Consider the following 20,220-nt stretch of genomic DNA (forward strand, 5'->3'; position numbering starts at 1 on the left):
CCGGACCCAGGGTCAGAGCTCACAACCAGCACACTCTAGCCTCTTTGAAATGAATCCACTCCATGTGAGAGGAAGAGGAGGGTCCACTGAGGCCCTACTCAGAGCCATACAGGACACTGGTTCCCCAGGCTGGCCAGTATTCAAGCCACACATGTGGCTTGTGATAAACAGGACGCCTGGGCCTCCCTGCAGCCCAGAGGCTGGAATGAACAGGCGGCAGGGGTGGGGGGTGGTGAGCAGCAAGGTGGAAAACCACCCTCCAAGCCGGCCTGGGTGGGGCCCGAGCTCTCATCTCTCACGGGTTTCGTTCGGGCTGTTGGGGAAGCCACCAGCCTGTTCTGCCTGTTCCTAATGGAAGCAGGGGAGGCCCCACCCGGCCCCGCCCGCCGCCCTGCTCACACCTCCTTCCCGGCTGGTTTCTCCAGGCAGGAGGCAAGCCTGGTGCCTGCTTCCCGGCACCTCTGTTCACTCCCGTGGGCAGGCAGCCACGCTGGGATTTCTTCCTTTGGCAGGCGGTGGAGGGGAGGCTGGCGCCAGTCCCCTAAATACCCACAGTGAGTGCCCACAGCCCTGAAGCAGTCCCCAAGCAGCTCATCACCCCTCTACGTACCGGAAACGGAGCCCTCACGTCCGGTCAGGCCCAATCGGGAGACAGAAACCACGCAGAAGTTTGGACAGGGCAAGTTTAATATAAAGAATTACCAAGTCAACGAAGGCAGTAATGTTTAAAGAGTTTTCAAGAAAACCCTAGGGTCAATGGCAAGTGCCCAGAGTAAAAAAAATCACCTGGAAGACATGCCCCTCTTCAAGGCTGGGATTCAGATCTCGCTGGAGAAGGCCCCCTGGATGGTACACAGGTTCTCTGGGTCGCCTGAGCCGATGTGTGCAGTCGCCAGGCATGCAGGCAGAGCCCTTGCAGAGGGCCGGCAGGCCGAGGCTGGCGGCCGGATGCTCAGAGGGCCGGACACGGGGAGCCACGGCCGGTGCCGGGACCTCGGCATGCTCTGGGCGTGCGCCTTGGCTGTCCCCCCACTGCACCCCCCAAACCGTGAGAGACCAGGGAATGAAACGGAATCACCGAGACTCGAAACAGGAGCCCCTGCTTGGTGCAGCGCGCCTCCGATTCAGAGAGACTAAGCGGTAGGGAGCCGAAGATGTCCGGGCAGCACAGGAGCTCGGGCTGACGACACGGAGGACAGACGTCGTCATCGCGGGCTGCCCGAGGTGAGCGGGGGGCCCCCACCTGCCCGCGGAACACGCGTGGGAAACGCTGGTCACTTCCGCCGGTGGGCGCAGGCCCTAGAAACCCCCAGGGCTCGCGGAGGGACAAGGGGAGGGGATGCCCCAAGCGACGGGCTCTTTCCATTTCGCAGACGAGGAGTCACAAGCTCCTGGCGGGGAGGCGGGAGGCAGCCCCAGCAGGCCGGGCTCGGGGGCCCCTCCCACGGGGCGGGGCTTCAGAAGATTCCGGGCAGCAGGCGGTGAGGCACGGCGGCGGTGTAACGCGCCCAGTCGCCGCCGTACTTGCTGGCACAGCGGTGCTCGTCCCGGAGGCAGCGGTGGGTCAGCAGGATGGTCATGTAGATGATGTAGAAGTAGGGCAGCAGGTGGCCCCCGCCGCAGGCCAGGCAGTAGGCCAGGCTGCCCATCAGGTCGCCCGTGTAGTTGAGGTGGCGGGCCACGCCCCAGAAGCCCGACACCAGGAGCTTGCTGTGGTGCCTGCGTCCGTCGGCCGACGTGTAGGAGCACTCGATGACCCTGGGCTTCCTGCCCCAGATCAGGCAGCGGCCGTCCGTGCGGCGGAACAGGTCCTTTTGATGGTTGGCCATCCGGAAGATGTAGTAGCCTAGCAGCCCCAGCAGCAGGACGCCCGCGGCGTGGGGGGTGGACAGCTGCACCGGGTGATAGACCAGGTACAGGCCCTGCGGGGCGAGAGGGAGCAGCACGGCCTGGGTTCGCATCCCCGCACTAGCCGCCCCGCCATCCCACACGCCGGCTTCCTCTTCCGTGAGTAAAAGCACCGGCCGCGGTGCATGGCAAACGGATCCGCGTACCTACCTGCCTTCCCACCTGTCCGCGTACCTACACGCACACGCACACCGTATGTAGCCTAAGCGTAACATACGATAGAAGTATCATCTGAATGTAATTTTATGATGGTCCACCGGATGCCACCTTGGCGAGGCCACGGTGCCCAGATAGCTGCTGGGAAGGTATTTTTTGAGATAAAATAAAACTTAAACTGGTAGACTTTTGAGTAAAGCAGCTTGTTCTCTACCCTGTAGGTGGGCCTCATCCAATCAGTTGAAGGCTTAAAGGAAAAAAAAAAAAAAAAAAAAGGCCAACCTCCCGCCAGAACAAGACTAGATTCCGCCAGCAGACGGACGGCCTTCAGACTCCAGCCGACTCTAACATCCTTGGACCGCCAACCTGCTGGCCGCCCTGAAGATTTCGGACTTGCTGGGCCCCATGATCACATGAGTTAGTTACCGCTTCTCTCCTGTGTGTGAATATGTATATATATGTGCGAATATATACACACATACGTATACAGGCATACATTCAGTTGTATGTATACACATAGGTGTGCATAAACACCCCCATTGGTTCTGGGTGTGGAGAGAACTCTAACGCAGCTGTGATGTGATATGACACATGATGTGATTGATATATGATGCGATATATGTGATATGATGTGATGTGATACATATATGATGTGATATATGAAATGATACACATACAACATACAAAGAGAGGCCGAAACAAGGCCTGGTTCACAGTGAGAGACACAGATGTGTGATCACACACACTCATGATCTATGCACGTTTGTACATGTACACGTTTGATCTGTTATCGTTCTGTTCACAGAATCGGGGAGCCCGGGAGCGTGCGAGCGGCCAGGTGGAGACACGGGTCCTGGGCAGACGGTGACGGGCACTCAAGGGAGCACCTGGAGTTACAGACGGCACGGGGACGGGACACCCGGAGGCCCAGCCCAGCTCTGCTGCCACTCCCCTGCTTCCCCGGGGGCCCCTGGTTCCGGATGCTGCACAGAGAGGATCAGCCAGTTCACGTCGCCGGGCCTCGCACGACCGGCTGTAAGCACGTAACCCCTCGCCCGTGCGGGCCCGGCGCAGGTCACCGAGCCTTCCCACGTTGGTTCCTGCCACTCTCACGCAACCTGCCCAGGCAGCCACCCTGCTCGCTGCCGGCTAAGCGAGAGCCCTGACCGCACCCTCTCTCTGACCCCGGACGTCCTCACTCACAACATGAGCAGGTGGCACCCGGCCAGGGTGTCCAAGCTGCCGCAGCCAGCGCAGCAGAGCCGGGGCTCTCGCGGGAGCTGGGAGGGCGTGGGAGCCTGATGCGAGGCCCGCCCCCCGCACCCCCCGGCTGCCCCGGGGCAGCCCTGCGTGGTGTGCAGGGCGGGCGGATGGGGGTCAGCGACCGAGCAGCCCGGCCACACCGCCAAGCGCCGCTCCGGTGCCCCCGCGCGGCCTCGCCCGGCCCCGACACGGCGCCTCCCTCCTTTTCCAGGGATGTCTGGGGCCATTCAAGGCCACCTCCCCCGCCGGTCTGAACCCCGGTCCCTGCGGCTCCCCAGGCCAGCGCTTCCACACCTCGATTCTGCGATGCAGGCCAGGCCTCTCCTGAGGACTCCAGACTGCTGTTCCCTGGCACAGGGTCTCCCCCTCAGAGCCCGGGCCCGACGTCCTCCTGAATTCTCCGTGCAGTGAGACGGCACGTGCCAGCCCACCCATCTGGAACGTCCTCACCCGCCAGCCTCGCCGTCCCGCTCTCAGCCAGGCCGTGCTTATCTCCGGATGCGTTTGCCAGCTGCCAGTGGCAGGCCGGGGGCTCCTCCTGGGCCCTCCCTCAGGAGCCGATGACCCCACTTGTCTCCAGCACCCCTTCCCTGCACCGGGCTGCCTGCTGCCTGGCCTCTCCCACCAGCCGTGCGCCCGAAGCGGGCAGGGCCCACACACGGCTCCTTTGCTCCCACGTCCCCATCACATGCCTGGTGCCACACAGACCCTCGTGAAGTATTTAAGGAACAAAAAAAGGGAAGAAATCCTCTTTTCCTTTAAGCATTAAGATTCGAATAAGTGTGAATATGAATACCACCCCCCATCACCCAGTTCAGCCAAATTATTCCTTTTTACCGAAAGTCTACACCCTGTCATCTTTCTTAAGTGTCATGGGCTGACCTGTGTCCCCCCCCAAATCCCTATGTTGGAGCCCTGACCCCCAGGACCCCAGAATGTGAACCTACCTGGAGAGTGGTTCTATTAAGAGTAAGCAAGGTGGCACGGGGTCACCAGGGTGGGCCCTGAACCCGTGTGACCGGGGTCCTTGCCAGAAGAGGGGATCAGGGGCCCCTGGGTGGCCCAGTCAGTTAAGCATCCGGCTTCAGCTCAGGTCATGAGCTCACGGTTCATGGGTTCGAGCCCCACGGCGGGCTCTGTGCTGACAGCCTGGAGCCTGCTTTGGATCCTGTGTCTCCCTCTTTCTGCCCCTCCCCCACTCAACGCTCTGTCCCTCTCCCAAAAATAAATATTAAAAAGAAAAAGAAGAGGCAATAAGGACACAGACACGCGCAGAGGGATGACCCCGCGAGGGCACAGGGAGAGGACGGCTGTCCACGCACTAGGAGAGAGGCCTCGGGGGAACCCAGCCCTGCCCACGCCTGGACCTCGGGCTCCGGCCTCCGGGACGGGGACAGTGGCTGTCTGTTGTCCACGCCTGTCTATGGTATCTGTCCCGGGGCCCAAGCTCACTAATGCACCAAGCCTCCTTCTTCCTGGAAACGGGGCAGCCTCCCGCCTCCAGCCTCGACCGTCCCCCACTTGTGCAACAGGGGATCTCAGCACGTGCTTGGCTGTGTCTGCCGGGGGCCGCCCTGGGCGTGCCTGGGGACCGGACAGCTGCAAGCCCCGCCAGGCCGGCCACCCCGCTCCTCACCTGCAGCGTGTAGAGGTACGGCAGCCAGACGCAGTCCCCCCAGCCCAAGTACCACCCAAAGTGGTCGTGGCAGATGTCAATGGTTTTCAGGTACCAGGCTTCGTTCCAGAAGAAGTCCAGCACGTAGATGGCCTACAAAACAGGACCCGTCACGTGCCGGCCACGGCCACCAAGGGGCCCCAGGGAAAACCACGCCCGCGTAGATGAGGAGATGGCACGCGGGGTGTCGCCGAGCTCCTCGGTGACGTGCTCCACGGGGCTGGGACGTGGGGGACCCGGGAGGCCAGCGAGGGAGCCCTTAGCCTGAGACAGCCTGCCGTCTAAGCGGATGAGGGCCCACAGACAGTGACCGAGAGGGACACCCAGCAGTGCCCCGGCCGGTGATGCCCAGGCTGCGGCGCTCGGAGAGCAGGTCGCGCACCGTGGAGGCGCTGGGGACAGCCCACGGGGAAGGTGCCCCACACGCCAGGGCCCACGCCGGCATGGAAGTCCTTCGCCCGGCCGCCCCTGCAGCCGGCACGGCCAGGTGGCCAGCGGCCTCATACACAGTTGGGGAAAAGGTGAGAATGAACCCCTCACACCCCGCCTGAGACCCACGGGGACCACGTGGGGAAGACGCTTCAGAGGCCACAAACCGTGAACGTGGCCAGGACCACGACACCCTTTAGCTGTTAACAGGCGTCTCCCGGAAAGAGGCCCCGAGCCCAGTGAGGCCGCAGGGCCGGCGCGGCGCCCGGCAGACAATGAGGGACCTTTCGCTGCGTGCTCGCTAGCCCACTCCCCAGAGATGCACGGGCAGGGGCCCGACTCCCTTCTAAGAGCAGTGGAGTGAGGTTCTTCAAGACACATCTGGCTTTCAGGATTTCCCGGGGCCCAGCAAGCCTTGGAGCTCTCTCCCCTTTGGCCACAGACAGGCTACCTGCAGGACGTTGACCAGGACCATGGAGTTGGTCACTTGGCCGTAGAGCTCCCGCTGCTTGGCTGCAAAGGACAGGTTGATGAGGGTCCAGGCAACGATCCCAGGGCGTCCGTTGAAAAACAGCTTGAAGTCGAACCACTTCCCGATTCGGGGGTTAAACTCAATGCCCATCATGTAGTCGTAGAAGAAATTGCCCGTGAATTTGCTTGAAAATAGAAACAGCAGATACGTTTCGCTAAGGAGCCCGTCTCGCGACAAGGGGCCCGTGTGTGCACGTGGACAAGGGCGTCGAGCCTGGCCCTTGCGTCAGCTCAGGGATGCGGGCAGCCGGAGGACGCACACCGGTCCCTCTCGCTTCCCAAGGCCTCCCTGCTCTCCCTTGGCACTCGGCTACGGCCCGGCAGAGCCACCCCGAGACCTGGCACCGGAGGTGCTCGCTGCGTCCCACGAAAGCGCACACTTTCTGCTTAAGTCTTCCCTCAACCAGCTGGGCTTCTCCCCACCCTCCCCCAGGCCCCCTTGAGGCCTGGCGTGGCTGAGCTGCATAACTGGCTTGACTTCACGAAGATTTCGTTGCATAGCCAAGCATGCAGTTTGCGGTGACTCCCAGTGCCCGGGTCCCCACGGGCAAGTGAAATTATTAATCCCACCCAGGTAGAGAGTGAGCCAGGGTGGCGAGTCCAGAGCAAGGTGCCTGGCTTGGGGGCCCACCACTAACCCTTGCTGGACATTCATTGCCCTGGTTCCTCCCCCACAGCCCTCCCCAGGGGTGACCGGAGAATCAGCCAAGATGACTGATATGGAGACCCTCCTCGCGAATAACTTGCAGACACATAGGGGTTTCTGTGTTAATGGCAAAAACATTTTCATGTCCACGTGCCTCAGTTATGTTAAGTAAGAAAAGCAAAATATACAAAGTCTACAACAGCAAAGTCATACAAAGTCATAAAGCAGCAAAGACGATTAGCATGAGCCATAGAAGATCAGCCTCATTACCTAATTACCACACAGACCACAAAGCACCGTCATCCAGAGACATTTCCCAAGAGCAAGAGTTAAAGGAAACACATTTTCTTTTTATTTGGGCCCCTAAATGTATTTGGGACTAAAATGTAGGCACCCAAGCATAAGAATCTTGTTTGTGACTGCTTACACCCATCTACAGGACGAACCCAACCAACATCTGTTGTTGGAGGGAGGGATGGATGGAGGGATTGAAGGAGCCAGGGATGAAGGACAGGGGTGAACAGGTGGATGAACAAGTGGGATGAATGGAATAGATGGATTGAATGGTTAGATGGGTAGGTAGGTAGATAGATGGATTGACGGATGGATGCATTAGATGGATGGGTGGGTAGGTGGGTTAGATGGATGGGTGAGTGGATGGGATGGATGGATGGATGGATGGATGGATGGATGGATGGATGACGGTGGATGGATGGGTGAGTGGATAGAGGATAGATGGGTGGATGGATGGGTGGGTAGGTGGGTGGATGGGTAGATGGATGATGGTGGATGGATGAGTGGGTGGATGGGTTAGATGGATGGGTGAGTGGATCGGATGGATGGATGGATGGATGGATGGATGGATGGATGACGGTGGATGAATGGGTGAGTGGATAGAGGATGGATGGGTGGATGGATGGGTGGGTAGGTGGGTTAGATGGATGGGTGGATGGATGATGGTGGATGGATGAGTGGGTGGATGGGTTAGATGGATGGGTGAGTGGATGACGGTGGATGGATGGGTGAGTGGATAGATGGAAGGATGGGTAGATGGATGGATAGGTGGGTGGGTGGATGGATGATGGTGGATGATGGTGGATGGATGGGTGGGTGGATAGAGGATGGATGGGTGGATGGATGGGTGGGTAGGTGGGTGGGTGGTTGGATGGATGGATGATGGTGGATGGGTGGGTGGATGGATTAGATGGATGGGTGGATGGATGATGGTGGATGGATGGGTAGATGGATGGGTGGGTGGGTGGATGGATGGATGGATGGATGGATGGATGATGGTGGATGGATGGATGGGTGGATGGGTTGGATGAGTAGGTGGGTAGGTGGGTGAATGGGTGGGTGGATGGATGGATGATGGTGGATGATGGTAGATGGATGGGTGGGTGGATGGGTTAGATGGATGAGTGGTTGGTTGGATGGATGGATAGATGGATGGATGGGTGGGTAGGTGGATGGGTTGGATGAGTGGCTGGGTAGGTGGGTGAATGGGTGGATGGATGGATGATGGTAGGTGGATGGGTGGGTGGATGGATGGATAAAGAGCTAGGTGAAGAGAAGGCTGGCTGTGGGGAGCACAACCCAAGACTTCCGTGAGAAGGCACGAACCAGTAGGGCTCTCCCTGGGAAGTGCTACACTGAAGCCACCGAGATAACCACACTCCTCACTAAGATTGTTCCAGGCCACACTCATGTTCCCAAATGGAAGCAACGGGCTGACTTCCCTGCTCCCGTGACAGCCCTACAGGTGACGACTCGGCCAAAGATGGACTTGGCCACCTTCAACTGCATGCTTCCTAAGGCGGAGGAAGGCCCCCAGACACATAGAAAGGATGTTCCCCAGAATCAAGCGGGTTCCATCAGGCTCCCCCTTCAAGGATTCTCGATCCTCAGGGCTTCACGACTCCTATCCCAAGGTCACAGAGAAAGGTTAGGGGTGGAAGCATCCACATCCTACGTTAGGCTTGACCAGCCGCCGAAGAACGTACCAGTCTTTGGCATTGGTGGGGAAGAAGTAGCCCTTGATCATTGCGAAGGTGGAAACCGCGTAGCCGAGGATGTTGGCGCACCACAGCAGCGGTATCCAGTTGTCGAAGACGATGGTGGGGGAGAACAGCGACAGGAAGTGCGAGTTTGCAAACCAGAGAAGGTGCGTGATGAGCCACGCCTGCAGGCCGTTGATTTCATACTTGTTAATAACCCCTGCAGAGCAACGATTTAAAAATCAAAGCGTTTCCGCTTGAAAACGGGCGGCCAGCCCAGGCCCTACTTGCTTTCTGGGCCTCGGCTGCTGCTCGGGGGCCCGTCTGGGACACCCAGGCCAAGGCCCGGAAGCCGGTCAGCTTCCCCTACAGCTCGGGGCCCCGGGCCAAAATGCCAGCAGCACACATCACGCTGTTAGTCCGGGGATTAACTGCTCCTGCTTTCGGGGTCCTTGGACGAGGGAACGGGCAGACTCACCCTTTGGTTCTGATTCTCCCTAGTGAGCTCCGGTGGGTGGGTGAACGGTGGATGGACGGATGCAGTTCGCTAGGGAGTGAGGATGCCCCTAACATACTTGTCAGCAAGCACCACAGCCTCCCCGCGGCCCTGGGGGCTGTCTGCAGGCAGGGACAGGGGTGGCGTCCCCCCGCTGCAGGGCTCTGGGTGACCTGAACAGGAGCCACCCCTCCTGGACGGCGCTGGTGGCTGCGGTGTTCTCGGTGGGGAGATGCTCCAGGATCCCAGCTGTGACAACCGGCCGTGGGGCCGGGGACCACTCAGCCCTCTGTTCACCGAAGGGCCTGATGTTCCAACTCACCGCCAAGTCAGTCCCAGGCTGCCCTGAGACGATCGGGGCCGGGGGCCGCGGCAGTGGCCGAGCAAAATTCACACTCATTTTGTCACTTTGTCACACTTTCAAGTGTGAGCACACCTGGGGACGGGAGCCGCCTGGGAGAGGGCAGGCCCCATGAAACAAAGAGGCAGGGAGAGGAGAAGGGAGGCCCGTGGGTTCAGGTTACCTGCGGGGGTCACGGCGCCCTCTTGAACGCCTCCCACGTAGCCGGGCAGGAACTTATGGCAGAAGTCAGGCAGCGCCGAGTACAAAAGCACCTGCGGTGGGGATTTTAAGCTGCTTGACCCATGGCCTGGGGGGTCTGCTGGACCCTTGCTTTCGTTAACCGACGCGACCCGTGGCAGAAATCCAGGTTACGGTCGGGTACTCCTTCCGGAAGCGTGTGGCTCTGGAGCCCTGGCAGCAGGCAGGCGGGCCGGGGGCTCTGAAGGGGGAGGAGCCCCGAGCAGGAAGTTCATTACTGGCCCAAAGCAGCCAGTAATGAACTTCCTGCTCGGGAGCCCTTCCCACTCACGTTTCTGGAGTCATTAAAAAATTTGCAAGAATTCCCGGCCGTACAAGTCGCCCTCGTGACACATTTTCAGTGTCATTTAGCGCATTTACACAGTGAGCAAGCACCACCACCCGGAACACATTCACCACCCCCATTAGCAGTCGCTCCCCAACCCCTCCCGCTGCCCCCCCCCCCAACAACCATTAACCCACTTTCTGTCTCTACGGACTTTCGCACCCTGGTGTTTCACATAAATGGAATCACGTCGCCCTGGGGCCTTCCGTAACTGGCTCCTTTCACTCAGCGAATGTTCTCAAGGTCCATCCACGCTGTGACAGGTGAGTGCTTCCTTCAGATGGCTGCGTAACGTTTGTTTTAGCCGCTAGGCCTCTGATATCTCTACTTTTAGGCTTCTGTGATTCCTGCTGCCCCTTCTCATCTTTTCACCCAACGGGACCAAGAGACCAGAAATGAGAGGGGCTCTAATGCCCACAAGCTGGCACCCTGAGGAGAAACCGTGACGAACGGCTGGAGCTTTCCTCTAGGGCAGGAAACCCGGGGTGTGGAGGGAGCCTTCTCCCGCCACCTTTTCCCTGGATTCAGATGATACACAGCTCTCCCTGTTCACCAGGTCCTCTGTGCAAACAGCTCCTTCCTGGTGAACTTCTGGTCTCAAAGGCCAGTGGGGTCACAACGGAGTCGAGGACGTCCGTGGCCAGGACCGTGTGGCCACCTGCTGGGAACACAGGCCTTGGCTTTGCCGAGTGGGGTCTCTCGTCACCGAGAGCGTACCTCTGGGGGCCAGAATGCTCCTTCTCATGGGCTACTGATAAGATACGCTTCCCGTCGTGCATGGGGCTTCCCCGGGCCAGCCCTGCCTCACACCCTCCCACAGGGTCTCGCTCCCTACTTCTCGGCATGTCCCTGCAGGGCTGCACACGCCCCTGAACTACGGGGAGGCTCCCAATGAAGGTGCGTCAGACACCAGATGCCCTGCCGGGTCCCGGGAAGGAGAACGCCAACCCAAGCCCAGATCCCATTTCCCGGACCAACGGCCAGGACTCTCCCGGCCGGAGGGACGCCGCCCGCCCGCCGTGCCCCAACCACCCTCCAGGGAAGCTGACCTGGAACGTGACCCACAAGGCATAGAGCTGGGCCGCTTCCTTCGTCACGGCCGGCGTCTTGGCCCAGATGTCTGCGAGATGAGCGCGCCCGGTGGCAAGGTCCACCACGGGGGCAGTGAGGGAGCAGCCGTACTGGTCGCATGCCATGATGAAGTAGTATACGATGAAAGGGGCCAAAAGCAGCAGAAAGAGGACGCTGGCCAGCGAAAACCAGTCCACCTCCCTGCAACGGCAGATGGCAGGCGGTCACGCGGGCCCCCCCCCCCCCGCCAGCCGCGTGGCCTCCTCGACAACGCACCGCACGTGCGGACGGGTCCCGTTGTTTCCAACAGCCCTTCGCTCTCGGTGCAAAGGGCTCCCCATTGCCTGCAGGAACCACTCAATGTGCGTGCTCCACCGCCAGCTCCGGGGAGGCTGACAGATCTGAGGACATCCACAGGAAGCCCGGAGCCCGGAATACGAACGCTGGGAGGCCTTTCGCGACCCACAAGGCCAGAGGCTCTCCGGTTCCGGGCCGCGGGGGCCACTCACCCACTCCCGAGTCCCCACGCCCTCCGATCCAAGGAGGATACAGACAACAGGATACTGCGCCACCAGAGCCAGCCCATTTTAGCCAGCTTTTCATTCCTTCTCCAATCCCTTACTTTACAAAATGGGTGACGGCTTATCTCTCGTTAGTCTTAATGATAAAACTCGCGTTTTTGATCGGTCCGTAAGATCCCAAGGGTGGGCCACCTCTCACTAAGATCTCGCTCCATTTTCTAGTTGGGAAGACTGTCAAGGCCTTACCAGGCACGGCCCCACTGCCCCTGAGTGGCAGCCCCACCGTTGGCAAAGCTGTCCCGACTCTTGGTTTGGGGAGCGTCGGGCTGGGACTTTGCAGCCATTGGGCCCTGAGGAAAGAAGACACGTCCTACTCAGATCGTCCCACAGAGAACAGCCACCATTATCTCCCACATCTGCCCCTGCTCGGAACTTCTGCAGGACTGGCTCTTCTACTAGCCTACTCGCTACCTTGTTCTAGACGGCAGGTTCCAGGCAGGGAAGAGATTGTAGACTGCACTTCAGTCTCTCTCTCCTGGAATCTGCAATAACCTCCCACCTGGCCCTCCTACTTCTCTCGCTCATCTTGATTAATTCTCCAGGTTGCGGCAGAACGCCCTCTTACCGGAAGAACCGGGTCAGCCATGGCTCCGAGGCCTCTTGCGATACGCTCCTGCCTGCTTTCCCCCCCACCCCTCTCTCCTCATACTTTCCACGGGGTCTTTAACGCCCCTTGGATATGGTTCATCTCGTTCATGACACCTGCTGCTTCTGCTTAGAACTTAATTTACAGGTCTCCTCATTCGGGACTTTTGTAAAATGGCCCCTCCTTAGTGTGACTTTTTATATTTCCTGGAGTTAATGGGCGCCCCACTTTTTCCATTTGTGAAGATTTCTTTTTTTTTTTTTTTAATTTTTTTTCCACGTTTTTATTTATTTTTGGGACAGAGAGAGACAGAGCATGAACGGGGGAGGGGGAGACACAGAATCGGAAACAGGCTCCAGGCTCTGAGCCATCAGCCCAGAGCCCGACGCGGGGCTCGAACTCACGGACCGCGAGATCGTGACCTGGCTGAAGTCGGACGCTCAACCGGCTGCGCCACCCAGGCGCCCCGTCCATTTGTGAAGATTTGTATGCATCTATCGCTAACGTTTTTTTGTGAATGCTCTACCACAGCTAATGTACATACCAGCAACTTTTCTACATATTCAGACACAATAAAATTTATCATTTCCATGCCCCCTCTCCCCCATAGCCATTCATCTTGAACCAATATACAGGCCAATCAGTGCTTCTACACTGCCTGTAGTCCCCTGCTGAGGCACTCCACCTGCTACTTTATTTTCTCATGTTCTCATTATGTAGAATTCTTTAATTTATTTGAGTGCGTGTCTATTGACTGCCTCCCTCCATTAGAATGTAAGCTCCCCAAGGGCAGGAACCACGTGTCCTATCCATTGCTCTACTACCCAGTCCTAGGACAGTGCATTCAATAAATAATCACTCTAAAAAAAAAAGGTGAAAGAACTGAACTTGTCCAAGGGGGAAGCAGTGACATCTACACTTCCAGAATAAGTTCTAACAGTGAAGTTTCAAAACATTGGAGGTAAGAAAACATGATTTTAAAGGCTTTTAGAGAAAAGCTCTAAAAGAGGGGTGCCTCTGTGGCTCATTCGGTTGAGCATCTGACTTCCGATTTTGGCTCAGGTCATGAAATCATGGTCATGGGATTGGGCCCCATGTCGGGCTCTGCACTAAGCATGGAGCCTGTTTGGGGTTCTCTCTCTCCCTCTTTCTCTCTGCCCCTCCCCCTGCCAAATAAATAAACATTAAAAAAAAATCCAGGATTAAGAATCGTGTCAGCAACCAGTTGGATTCTAGAAGATAATGATGGAAAACTTTAAAAACTTTGAGGGAAACTTTTTTGCAACCTAGAATTCCATTTGCAGGTTAATTATTATTCGGAGAAGACACAGGATCCAAGAAAACTACAAAAAGAAAGCCGAGAGAAAGGATGAAGGGATGAGAACTGTGCAGTGCACCAGACAGTAACCAGTCCACCTTGGTACAAAATGAATGGCTACAGCAGGAGGGAGAATGGAAATGATGAATTTTATTGTGTTAGAGTGTGTAGAAAAATTATGGATATATATGAAGCTCTGTTATAGCATTCAGAAAAAAAATGACAGATGCATAAAAACCTGAGTTTTTAAGTGGAAAAAGTGAGGCAATCACGAACTCCAGGAAAAATCAGAAGTCATACAAAGGGGAAAAACAACAACAAACACCATAATTGTAGTACGTTAGTTGGCTTAACAGTAAATACTAGCAACTTTGTCATAACAACGTAATATCTGGCTACAGGCTGGTAGATGTTTGGATGCAGAAGGACATGTGAAGTTGGGAGTGACAAAAGCAAATCATTTAAAAATAAGCAGGTAAAAACAGCAACACAGAAGTAACTACAAGAATGAAAAGTATTTGCTTCTGGGAACAAAGACTATGGGATGAAGTAGGGAGCTGTTTATTCTATGCATCAGCCTTTTAACACTAATTTCTTTTGGAAAAATGTCTTTTGGAAAAAGTACTTTAATACAAAGGTACATTTGTTAAAAAAAATTTCAGCGATAAAAAGCATTTTCATTTGCAGTGTGGGAACTGTACCTGTTATCACTTAATTTTCACAGGTTAGTTTATGGAATGTCTGTCCATGATGTACAAGGCAGGGTGAAGAACTCTTTATGGACCTTCCAACTCTACAGCCCCAAAACCGAATACAGAGCCTGGTGCATGGCAGTCACCTTGATTAAACATGGTAGAAAACTACAAAACGGCCAGAAACCTATAGGCTCGGAACTAAGTGTGGTAGGGGCGTCTGGCTGGCTCAGTCAGTGGGGCATGAGACTCTTGATCTCAGGTTGTGAGTTTAAGCACCACATTGGGTGTGGATCCTACTTTAAAAAAAAAAAAAAAAGAACTAAGTGTGGAAAGGCCAAACAGAAAACACTGCTAAAAGGAAAAAGTGTATCTTCTACAGGTTAAAATAAGGCCAAATAAGTATTTTTTGAGATTATAGAATTCATTCACCCAGGAGTCCCCTCAGGCATAAGCAATGAATCCTATAATAAACGTGTAAGTCATACTCTTGGCAAAAGGTATGTGGAAACAGGGGAGAGGGAGGTATTTGGGGTATATTTTATTTTATTCCTAAGACTCACAGACAGGAGTTGATGAACCAGCTGTCTACTTTTTCAAAGCTAAAAAGTCACTGTCTATGCCCATGAACAACAGTGCTGAGACATGCTTACCTCCAACCTCTTGTGTAGGGATTTCACAACAAAATTGAAGTCTTCCTTCTTGAATGGGCCGCTCTAAAATCTCTAGACTCTTATGATTCACAAGGCCTGCTTGACCCTTCTCAACCCACTGAACAAAGTCCTGCAGGGACATAAAGATGATAAATACATCAGGTTGCTGACATTTCAGGACCGAAGGTAGATCAGGACCCACACAGTATTTATTCAAGGCCTGTTGGAACCAAGTGAGAAGTACAAGGTCAGTGTGCCAAGGTTCAAAAGTGGAAGACAGCCCACACGGGAGGGGAGGAGGAAGGGAGTATTACCACCCAGCTTCTTTGCCTGGTACACACAGTACCTGGCAAATGGTAGGTACTTGATGACAATGGGTGGCACTGAATGGAGATCTCCATGGAAAGCGTCACCTCAGACATGAGCCTTAACAGGCAGCTGCAGACCTGACGGACAGCAATGAACCAAAAGGCATTTCCTTTGAAGACTTATACCAAGTGGCCACGTATGCCTCTGCAACATTACTAGAAGCTTGCTCATGCGTGCATCAGCCCGAATCAAGCCCCCTAGAGTTAGCACATTCCATTGGTACATTCTAGGAGCCAGTGAGAGCCTAAGAACACAGAGCAGCAGCAAGAGTGACCTGGGCTCGGAGCCTGGCCCTCTGTACACTCACGGGACCCAGTGACCTTCCTGAGTGTCTGGGGTCATGAAGGCCTATGCGCATGAGGTTCTGTTATTAAAGCTGGATGAGGGATGGTTAGTGTCCCACACTAAAGATGAGCCAGGGAAATGGGTGGGGCTTTCTGGCACCCTGGTCAGCTCTCTCAACTGTTTTTTTTTTTTTTTTTAATTTTTTTAACATTTATTTATTTTTGAGAGAGGGAGAGACAGAGCATGAACAGGGGAGGGTCAGAGAGAGAGGGAGACACAGAATCTGAAACAGGCTCCAGGCTCCGAGCTGCCAGCACAGAGCCCGACGCGGGGCTCGAACTCACGGACCGCGAGATCATGACCTGAGCCTAAGTCGGAGGCTTAACCGAATGAGCCACCCAGGCGCCCCTCAACTGGTTTTTTAGTTCCACGGGCCAAAGCTAAAGGGACATCGGTCCTGAGGGTCTGAGGATGACGCAGTATTAAGTGCCTGACCTCAAGCTTCTGACTGCCAAGGCATTTGTGGCAAAGACATCCATCCCAAATAAACATATTGCTGCTGCTTGACCCAGCTACCAGCAAAACAATCAGAGAAGGAACCAGGCCACTCCCACCCTTTCAGAAAGCCCTAGAAGACCAAGATGGCTGACCGCTGCAGGATTCACTTCTTCCCAAGCCCTTATTCCCACTCTTATGTTTTAACTGGCCAATAAAGAGTGAACCCATGAAACCTCAGGCCTCCACCCTTGAGCCTAAAGAAGGCAGAGCCCCAGATCTATACACACACTTTCTCTCTCTCTCTCTCCCCACCCATGAGCTCACTGTGGCTCTGGGCATTCTGTGTACCCTCCAGGACCTGTGAGTGATAAACCTTGTTCCTCGGAGCTCCCCAGTGCTTGTTGCTAAGGTGGGTCCTGCAATTATAAGGACCCAAAGGGTGATCCATCCATGCTGGTGGGGAGGGGGGACTCGCCACAGTAACATGAGCCCAGGAGGGTGCCTCGGGCATTCCCGCCCACAGCATCACTATCTATGGGCTGAGACCCACACAACAGATGACTTAGCAGCTTTTTGGCATCTTGAAGATGTAGTAATTTGGGGATGCACTAGACACCAGGACCATGGCAGAGATCCTGGGGGCTGGTGCAGTAAATGCCCGGGGGGGGGGTCCCTCGGTCACCATCAAGGCTGTGAGTTCTCAGCAGGACCGGATCCTGCTGCTCGCTTAGAATTCGACTTGTGGCAACACTTGCCAGCCACAAAGCAGCTGTCACCCACTTACTCAAGGATATGAGGTCATGGCACCGAGTGCTCAGAGCCCTCCTGGACCCCATAAATTCCTATGAGTAGATGCTGGGTGGACAGGCAGGTCTACCCGGCCTCTGGAAAGAACTGTCTTCGCACCAGGAGAGCAGCTAATCACCCTCTCACAGATTCTGATCTTTATCATCCGTTTTCATCTTAGGTTCAGTTTGGGCAGGTCTGTATTTCTCAGTCTCTATTACTCTCAGACTAACAAGTCTCCAAACCCGACCGGGTGCTGTTCAGAGAAGGTTCCAAGAAACGCTCTTGGCTGCCTGCTAGAATAGTACCTGGCACTGCACCCAGGAAGATTAGCTGTTATCAGCAGTTATTCTGAACTTTACAACGGGCCTCTCACGGCCCCTGTTTCTCATCGCCCATAACCCAGCCATTCATGTATTTTTGGGAAAAAAAAAACAAACAAACCAGACTCGGACTTCAAGCCGTATCACAAAGCTGTCATCATCAAGACAGTATGGTCCTGGCACAAGAACAGACACTCAGGTCAATGGAACAGAACAGAGAACCCAGAAATGGACCCACAAACGTATGGCCAACTAATCTTTGACAAAGCAGGAAAGAATATCCGATGGAATAAAGACAGTCTCTTCAGCAAGGGGTGCTGGGAAAACTGGACAGCGACACGCAGAAGAATGAACCCGGACCACTTTCTTACACCAGACACAAAAATAAACTCAAGATGGATGAAAGTCCTAAGTGTAAGACAGGAAGCCATCAAAGTCCTCGAGGAGAAAGCAGGCAAAAACCTCTTTGACCTCGGCCGCAGCAACTTCTTACTCCACACGTCTCTGGAAGCAAGGGAAACAGAAACAAAAATGAACTATTGGGACCTCATCAAAATCAAAAGCTTCTGCACAGCGAAGGAAACAATCAGCAAAACTAAAAGGCAACCGACAAAATGGAAGAAGATATTTGCAAACGACACATCAGATAAAGGGTTAGTATCCAAAATCTATAAAAAACTTCACAAACTCAACACCCAAAAAACCAAATAATCCAGAGAAGAAATGGGCAAAAGACATGAATAGACGCTTCTCCAAAGAAGACCTCCAGATGGCCGACCGACACATAAAAAAATGCTCCACGTCACTCATCATCAGGAAAATACAAATCAAAACCACAGCGAGACACCACCTGACACGGGCCAGAATGGCTCATCACAGGAGAAACTCAGGCAACGACAGATGTTGGCGAGGATGCGGAGAGAGAGGGTCTCTTTTGCGTTGTTGGTGGGAATGCAAGCTGGTGCAGCCACGCTGGAAAACAGTGTGGAGGGTCCTCCAAAAACTAAAAATGGAACTACCCTACGACCCAGCAATCGCACTACGAGGCATTTATCCACGGGATACAGGTGTGCTGTTTCGAAGGGACACATGCACCCCCATGTTTATAGCAGCCCTATCGACAACAGCCAAAGGATGGAAAGAGCCCAAATGGCCATCGATGGATGAATGGATAAAGAAGATGTGGGATATACATATAGTGGAGTCTTACTCGGCCATCAAAAAGAATGAAATCTTGCCATTTGCAACTACGTGGACGGAACTAGACGGTATTACGCTAAACGAAATTAGGCAGAGAAAGACAAATATATGACTTCACTCATATGAGGACTTTAAGAGACAAAACAGATGACCATAAGGGAAGGGAAGCAAAAATAATATAAAAACAGGGAAGGGAGCAAAAACACAAGAGACTCTTAAATACAGAGAACAAACAGAGGGTTGCTGGAGGGGCTGTGGGAGGGGGGAGGGGCTAAATGGGGGAGCGGCACTAAGGAATCTACTCTGGAAATCACTGTTGCCCTATATGCTAACTAACTTGGATGTCAATTTTAAAAATAAATTAAATAATAAATACATAAATAAGTAAACTGGATATGCATCCAAAAAAAAAAAAAAAAAGACTCCTCAACATTTTATCAAGAAAGTCGCCGAATTGCGCTCTTCTGAGCGGGTCATTTTCCGCTACCAAGAGGATACAAAAGGTCCTCTTCCCTCCACTGGGCAGCCCCTCGTTGCCCGCGTCTTAAATCTGGGCACCCGATGTGGCGCCCGGTTCTTTACTCACGTTGCTGCAGGAAGAGCTCAGGGGGGCACAGAGCGGGCACCCCGCCCTCGACCACCCCCGCCGGTTCACCTGCACGCACAGCATCTCGACCCGCGCACGCCCCGCCGACCCGCGGGCCCCCCACCTGCTGCACGGCCCCCGCTCACCTGAGCGCCCGGCTCCGAACCCGCCCGTGTCCCGGAGTCCCGGCCTGGCAGGGCCCACCCGAAGCCCCGCCCCCAGGCAGACGCGTTCCTATGGACGACCAATCGGCCCCGGCGCGGCCGGCGGCCCCGAGACCCGCGATTGGCCGCGCGCCTCGCCCCACCCCCTGAGCTGACTCCGGGCCACCGCAGGCGCCACTCGGCGCCGGCGGGCCGCGAGATTGACGGCCGAGGGCCCGCCCCGCGGCTGGCGGGCGGGCGGCGCCAGCGGGACCCCGCACCTGCTCGGGCCGCGTCAGCGAGGGAGGGTGTCAGATAACGAAGGTGGTGTGGCGAGGATGCGCGCGGGGCGGGAGAGGTTGAGCGTGTACCAGTTTGATTTGGGGGGTGTCGGAGGGGGCTCTGCTGGGAGCCCGGCGGGTCTGGTTTCCCCAGAAGTGAGGGAGACGCAGTTTAGGGTCGGGATCACCCTGCGAGGTGGGAGGGGAAGAAGCAGCAAGGGTGGAAGGAGGGAGGAGTTGAGCTGTGACGCAAGGTGGCCTTGGGCGACGTGTTTGCACACGGGACAGCTCCGGTGATAACCGCACACCACAGCCGTCCTCCTGGACAGGAATGCCCAAGCCACATGCTCCTGCGTCTGGAAAAGGGCACAGGGCCACCCTTGCAAGGGCATGGCCTTGGGAAGGGCCGCTGTGCAACTCGAGCAGCCCCTGGAGGGGTGGGCCACAGAAGGTGTCTGCAGGCCAACATTTGGGACGAAGGCCTCCGTTTGCATCCGGATCTGATTGGCACACCTCTGTGTCCCTCATAGTGACAGGGTTTTTTCCCCTGCAGTTTTTTATTTTGAAAAAATGTCAAACATACAAACCAGGTGAACATACACTAGAGTGAACACCCATATACCTAGATTCAGCAGCTGACAACAGTTTGCCACAATTTATTTCTTTCTATCACCTCCCTCCCACTTTTTATCCTCAACTGTTAATTCGCTGCAGGTGACATCCTCCTCCTAAATACTTCAGCATCCATGTCTCACGTTACCAAAATAAAATGCATTACCCTCAGGAAATTTCGCATCAACCCAATGCTATTATCTAATGTCCAT

General features: G+C 55.2%; 1 protein-coding gene across 4 annotated transcripts; it reads right to left on the reverse strand.

Moving 5' to 3' along the window:
- Positions 1-669: 669 nt before the first annotated feature.
- On the reverse strand, positions 670-19,183 carry DHCR7 (7-dehydrocholesterol reductase). 4 transcript variants are annotated; one of them, XM_047877227.1, is made up of 10 exons: positions 19,119-19,152; positions 17,658-17,690; positions 14,926-15,055; positions 11,863-11,966; positions 11,074-11,296; positions 9,623-9,713; positions 8,609-8,822; positions 5,883-6,087; positions 4,964-5,095; positions 670-1,922 (listed from the first exon to the last, which is right to left on the reverse strand). In XM_047877227.1, the coding sequence occupies exons 4-10, from the start codon at positions 11,958-11,960 to the stop codon at positions 1,458-1,460; spliced, it is 1,428 nt and encodes a 475-aa protein (XP_047733183.1). In that variant the 5' UTR covers positions 11,961-11,966; positions 14,926-15,055; positions 17,658-17,690; positions 19,119-19,152; the 3' UTR covers positions 670-1,457. The 4 variants fall into 4 exon arrangements, with proteins under 4 accessions (XP_047733183.1, XP_047733182.1, XP_047733181.1 ...); XM_047877226.1 differs by lacking the exon at positions 17,658-17,690 and having other exon boundaries at positions 19,119-19,183; XM_047877225.1 differs by lacking the exons at positions 17,658-17,690; positions 19,119-19,152 and adding an exon at positions 18,973-18,994.
- Positions 19,184-20,220: the final 1,037 nt, after the last annotated feature.

This window comes from Prionailurus viverrinus, chromosome D1 (genome assembly GCF_022837055.1).
Source record: "Prionailurus viverrinus isolate Anna chromosome D1, UM_Priviv_1.0, whole genome shotgun sequence".
In the NCBI taxonomy this organism is placed as follows: domain Eukaryota; kingdom Metazoa; phylum Chordata; class Mammalia; order Carnivora; family Felidae; genus Prionailurus; species Prionailurus viverrinus.

Excerpts from the sequence above, each read along its gene's own strand:
- DHCR7 (XM_047877226.1), bottom strand. The coding sequence starts at position 11,960 with ATGGCTGCAAAGTCCCAGCCCGACGCTCCCCAAACCAAGAGTCGGGAC. Across the intron at positions 11,297-11,862 it reads GGGCAGTGGGGCCGTGCCTG|GGAGGTGGACTGGTTTTCGC; the intron begins GTAAGGCCTTGA and ends CTGCCGTTGCAG. Across the intron at positions 5,096-5,882 it reads TCCTGGTCAACGTCCTGCAG|GCCATCTACGTGCTGGACTT; the intron begins GTAGCCTGTCTG and ends CCTGTTTTGTAG.